General features: G+C 37.8%; 1 protein-coding gene across 2 annotated transcripts in view; it reads left to right on the forward strand.

Moving 5' to 3' along the window:
* Positions 1 to 6,125, forward strand: part of NSD1 (nuclear receptor binding SET domain protein 1) — a 130,390-nt gene that overhangs the window by 109,095 nt on the left and 15,170 nt on the right. For both annotated transcript variants that reach the window (XM_007463086.1, XM_007463087.1), the window contains 2 exons: positions 1 to 70; positions 3,012 to 3,124. In XM_007463086.1, the coding sequence (XP_007463148.1) occupies positions 1 to 70; positions 3,012 to 3,124 (183 nt within the window). The remainder of the gene's footprint in view (positions 71 to 3,011; positions 3,125 to 6,125) is intronic.

The raw sequence follows: 6,125 nt of genomic DNA on the forward strand, positions 1-6,125 counted from the left end.
CCCTACATGGAGGGGGATGTGAGCAGCAAGGATAAGATGGGCAAAGGAGTGGATGGTACATATAAAAAAGGTAACTTTATCTATCCTTTTTGTTTCTCAGGCCAACACAGACCTCTGTTGCCCGCGTATCTGCTCTCTGTTAGAATTGTATGTTTTAGAATTCATATATGCTTCATTAGCAGCTATGTTCTGCCTTCCGGGGCAGTATATGGCTGTGGCTACAGGATTTTACAGAGAAGCTGACCCATGTAGTTCATTAGTTTTGAACCTAACCTTTACTTAACTAGAATTTCCTTAAAGGAAGTTCCTTATCTTACCAATTCTGTTTTGTCAGCGTCTCATCAGGTAGGTACCAGAACTTTGGAACTGTTTTGTAGAGTAAACACTACAGTTTGCAAGGCAAGGGCTAGAATATCTAGCAGAGCCACATTTGTTCCAAGGAGGTGTTTGTTTGTTTGTTTAGTTTGTTGAGAAGAAATAAAATTCACCCCAAATTATAGAGCAACATAAGATGGTAAAGGCGCATAAATGTTCTAATCAAAGAGGTTTTTGTAAGCTGGCCTAACAGTGAAGGAGAGGGGGTATTTGAGGCCAGGAGTGGTTGACAGCGTTCTCTCTGCCTATATAACGAGTAAGGGTTGCTTTGAGAATTCAATGAGATAATACAAAAAATCATCCTGAAGGGCATATAGCTGGTATCCCATCAATGATAATTAGCTTCTTCCTTTAGCTGTCTTTTGAAAGGCAATACAGGTATCTCTTGTTATTTGAATATATTTGGACATTGAAGTATAAGATTTTGTTTGCATGGTGAGGTGAAGAGGGGATTTTAAGCAAGTGAAACTTCCTGGTGAGATGCCATAAAATTCTAAGCAGGTGAAACTTCCTGGATGGGGAATGAGAATGATGTCCACAAGGAATAAGTTCAACAGAGGTTTTGTTGCCCTCATGTTATTTCAGGGGTCCTCACTTACCTGTTGACAGTATGCTTTCTGTGCAGATATGCACTATCAGTACTAATACTACAGGAGTTTGGGTCTTGAGTCTTATAGTCTCAGATGGTCAGGGACCAAATGACCAACATCTTTGCACAGAGCTGGCCACTGTCAAGGCTGGGGACGAAAGTGGAGTGTAGGCAATATCGCAAGTCTGAGCCTGCTGAAGCTCTGTGATTCTGCTCTTTCTGTACCTTGACCTTAGGCTGGCTGGATGCCTCTGCCTTCAAGGAGCACACAGTTTTGTGGGGGAATTGGACACAGATACAGGTAGTCAAAATGCCATTCTTTGAGAGTGCTGTGGCAGAAGTGTGCATGGTATGCTGTGGGAGCAGACCAAGAGGAAGCAAAACAGTGCTGGGGATCAAAGTTTGGAAGTCATGGATGGCTTCTCTCTTAAGTGATACTTTGAAGAAGAACTATAATAACGGTTACCATTTGTTGATTGCCAGGCCCCGTTCAAAGTTTGTTTTCTGCTTTAAGTCTTTGCAGCAACCCTATAAGTTAGATGCCATTATCTTTATCTTATAGATGAGGAAATTGAGGCACATAAAAATTAAATTTGGGGAATTCCCTGGTGGTCCAGTGGTTAGGACTCCATGCTTTCACTGCCAGGGGCCCGGGTTCAGTCCCTAGTCAGGAAACTAAGATCCCAAAAGCTGCGTGGCGTGGCCAAAAAAAAAAAGGTTAAATTTGTTGCACAAGGTTCCAGTGCCAGTAAGTGATAGAGGAAGGTTTCAAACTCTAGTATAGTTGGGCTCCAGAATCCAAACTCTTAACCCCTACACTGACTGTGAGGAAGTTAACAACTTAAATGTTGTAACAAAAAGACAGCCTATGTGAAAGCACACATTGAGTCGAACGTGATGAGTTAGTGACCTCCAAGTGTTTGCTGTGGTTTAAGCACAGGGTTGGGGGAACACTGGACTGTTTTATTGAAAAGGTTGCTAAGTTACATGGTCAGAGCAGATTTTAGAAATCTCAGTCTGACTAGAATGTCAGGACCATAGAAGGTGAGAGGTTGTAGCCAGGAATGTCAGCGAGATGGCTGTTTTAGTAGTTTCAGGCAGAGATAATGAGACTGTCACAGAGAATAGCGCATGGAGTCGAGAGGATGATGGGTACTAGATAGACATTAAGTAGATAAACTAGGTAGGACGTGCTGAATAATAGGATGAATGAAGGAGGGAACAACTCCAGGCAACATCAAGTCTGCTAGATGGTGACAAGGAAATGGAGAAAGGGGTGTGGATTAGAGGGGAGATTTTCTTTAAAGAACTGGCAGAGCTTGGGGAAAACTACAGAGAGGAAAGTGGGAAAATTTGGAATTCTTTAAAGAGTTTTTAACCTGAGTCAAGAATAATAAATTAAAATTTTGTTTTAAGTGGAGAAGAATGAGATTAAGATTTTTTTCAGACTTTTCAGACACTACAATCATTTAAACATATGAAAGTTCAGGACTTGAATGCAGATTAGCTGCAAAGATCTATCTTTGTATTAGGCTAATAACTGATATTTACAGAATGAGCTTTAGGAGAAGAGTAGGATAGGTGCTCCAGACAATAGGGAAGAAGGAAAGGAAAACTTCAAATTTTAATTTCTTCCAAAGGAACACAGCATGTTACCTGGACACCTAGGAGGCACATTATTTGTGGAAGCATAAAACTCAGAACTGAGGAAAAAGGCTTAAAGGCAGTGACTTTGCTGAGCAGGTGCAGTCTAGTTGTTGTTAGGAGATGTTATATGTGGGCTTTTTCAAATTATTTAGCTTTGTTTTTTGTTTTAAGTTTTCCTCTGATACTGGTAGTCTGTATAGTGCCGTTTAATGATGGATTATGTTTTATTTTAATGCCATATATGAACACTCTGGGGACTATAACTTACTAGAAAATAGAAATCATATATATGTCGTAGATTTTTGTCTAAAACGTGAATTTTCTCCAACTTAAAAGGGGGAAAAAGCGAAATAAGTAACACTACCCAGAGATTAAGTGACTGTGCTGTATGTTTTCTTAGCTCTTCAGGAAGCTGCAGCAAGGTTTGAGGAGTTAAAGGCCCAAAAAGAGCTAAGACAGCTGCAGGAAGATCGAAAGAATGACAAGAAGCCACCGCCTTATAAACATATAAAGGTGAGAAAAGACCTCAGGAGAGACCCTGTAATAGCTTGCCTGCTTCCCACTCTGTTCATGAGGAGAACTGGAAGCGCAAGCACAGTTGCTTTTAGGTAGGGGTATGAGCTTGAAAGAAGATAAAAAAAAAGTGCCAGAGCACCATTTCTAGCACATTGTGTGCACTTTATAAAATTAGTTGTGTGTTGATACAGTGTTGTTCCTGTTGCTTTCGAAAGTCTTTTCATAAAGTGGATTGGAATAGATTCTGTTCACAGTCAACACCTGGTGGTTTGAAAGGGAAAAAAGAGCCTTGGTAAAAAATGATAAATGGCCCTGAGATAGTGTGAATAATACACATGGTAAGTCTTCTCGTAATGGCTGATAGTAAAGATATTTTAGGTGGCCAGTATGACTAGGATTCCCAAGGTCACAAGCATACATGTTAAGTGTACCTGATGCTAGTGTACCTGGTAAAACAGTCATCATCGTTTCTCATTTGGGTCCAGTAGACCCTTTATATTTTTATATTGTTAAGTCATTTTTGTTTCTCTTTTATTTATTTTTTTTTATTATTAAGTCATTTTTATAAATACAGAAATAAAAATAAAGGAATAGTGAGGAAAAAACTTATTAGGAATTTTAGTAAGTATTTACTGAAACCTCTTTTTTAAAAACCTTTTAATCAAGTTAGTTTTGGTGCTCAGATATCAGACCACATGAAAGAATACTATAAGCTCTATTAACAAAATGAGATCGCCCAAGTTCTTGTTGCAAGATATTTGTGATGATGTCATTCCATATATAGACTATATATATATATAATTTTTTGTCATTAGAGAAGCATTATTTGTGTACTCATTGATTTTTTTTTTCTTTTTTTCTTTTTTTGAGTTTCTGAAGTCTGAGATTTTCACTTAGAGATCAATTTTTAGAGTCTGGTGTGTTTAAGTATGTCCCAAGTATTCCATGGGACATACTTAAACTAAAAAACAATTTGTTTTTTATCTGAAATTCAAATTCAGTTGGGTATCCTGGATTTTTACTTGCTAAATCTAGCAACCCTACTAAAAGTAGACTGAAAGATGTTATCTCCAGTCTTTTATACTTTCTGGAAAGATGATGTAGTACTTTGGGTAATGCAGTGCAGAAACTAAACTGTGACTGTTTCACCGTTGCATTATGTTTTTATGATTCTGTCATTCCACTTAATATTTTTGTCTTTTTTAGCATAGTTGGCAATCATTGATGAGTAACAGAGTGATGATGAATTAGTAAATACTTATGAGATATAGGAAAAGTAAGAACACTAAAACTCCATAATAAAGATTAGATTTATAAAAGTCTAATGGACCTGCCTAGTAGTTGCAATATAGAATGAGTTTTTTTAATAAGTAAAGTTTCTTCTTGATTTTTGAAAGACCTCTGAGAAAGTGTCATAAAATATCAATCCTTACAAATAGTTAAAACTGTTGGGGAAAAAAAAAACAAAACAAAACCTAAGATTGGGTCTAAATGGACCCTGATGGTAGAACTGAGAGTTAAATGGAGTTAACTGTGCATGGAGACATAACACTGAGGTGTAGTTCATCCTCAGAAAAAGGGAAAGTAATTTGTTTCCACAGTCGTAGATGTCACACATAGCAGAAGTTAGGCCCTTCAGAGTAGCCCGTCAACCATATTGAACCTGTATATTGAGAAACCAACTAACGTCCCATACATGATCTAATCACAGAATTTAGACACCAACTTCTTTCCTCCACCTTTAAAACAAAAACATTTCCAGGAAAAAGATTTAGAATAGGGGTTGGCAAACTATGGTCCATGGGCCAAATCTGGCCTACTATGTATGGTTGGGAAAATTTGTTTTTTACAGACTATTTCCTGACACATGAAGATTTTATAAAATTCAAATATTAGTGTCCATAATTAAAGTTTTATTGACACACAGCTGTGCTTGTTCATTTACATATTGTCTATTGCTGCTTTCGAGCTATAGTGGCAGAGTTGAGCAACATGCACCAGAGATCTGTGCTTGCAAAAGATAAAATATTTACTGTCTGGCCCTTTACAGAAAAAGTTTGTCAATCCCTGATCTAGAGCAAGTGTAAATACTACAATTACATATCTGTGTTGTTCTTAACCACGTGTGGGGTTTTGTTTTTGCTTTATGTTATGTTAGGCAAGAAACTTATTTGGGATTAATAACAGGTTAGATCATATGTCAAGGAGGAATGATTGAAACATACCTTTATAGAGAGAAAAGGAGTAGGATGAAACTTTTTTTGGATGGGGGTGTGTCAGTCAGGTAAAGGTATTCACCTTGAATCAGAGGTGAATATTCAGATGCCTTATGTAGGTCCTGTAGTCTCAGGTGATTGAGCTCAGCCCTTGTTTATGCCTTAGAATTTGCCTTACTCAGTAGGTTTGTGACTTCCAGTTGCATATGGTGAGGGTGTTCCTCCATTAACAAGTTAATACTGTTTATCAGTATTTTAAAGAAGCTGGGAAGAGATCTGGCAGTGAGACTTAACGTCATTTTAAGTTGTTCTGGAGAACGTTTGAGGGCAGTATACTTCTACAAACAGATTTTTCCCCACAACAGTCTTGCAAGTAAAAAAAGTGACTTGTCAAAATCATGCAGTTCCTGAGGAGTCAAATTTTATGTATAGGTTGGGTTTTTGAAGACTTGTGGTTTGACTGTTCCCACTGAAATAATACCAAGCAGGGGAGACTCATTTTTATTTTATTTTATTGAAGTATAGTTGATTTACAATGTTGTGTTAATTTCTGCCATACAGCAAAATGAGTCAGTTATACATATATATGTATATATATATATTCTTTTAAATTATGGTTTTATCACAGGATATTGAATACAGTTCCCTGTGCTATACAGTAGGGCCTTGTTATTATCCACTCTATATATAATAGTTTGCATCTGCTAACCCCAAACCTCCCACTCCCCAGCCCCCACTCTGCACACTCCCTCCCTCCCCCCAACCTCCCCCCCCTTCTCTCT

Source organism: Lipotes vexillifer, unplaced genomic scaffold, assembly GCF_000442215.2.
Source record: "Lipotes vexillifer unplaced genomic scaffold, Lipotes_vexillifer_v1.1 scaffold514, whole genome shotgun sequence".
In the NCBI taxonomy this organism is placed as follows: Eukaryota; Metazoa; Chordata; class Mammalia; order Artiodactyla; family Lipotidae; genus Lipotes; species Lipotes vexillifer.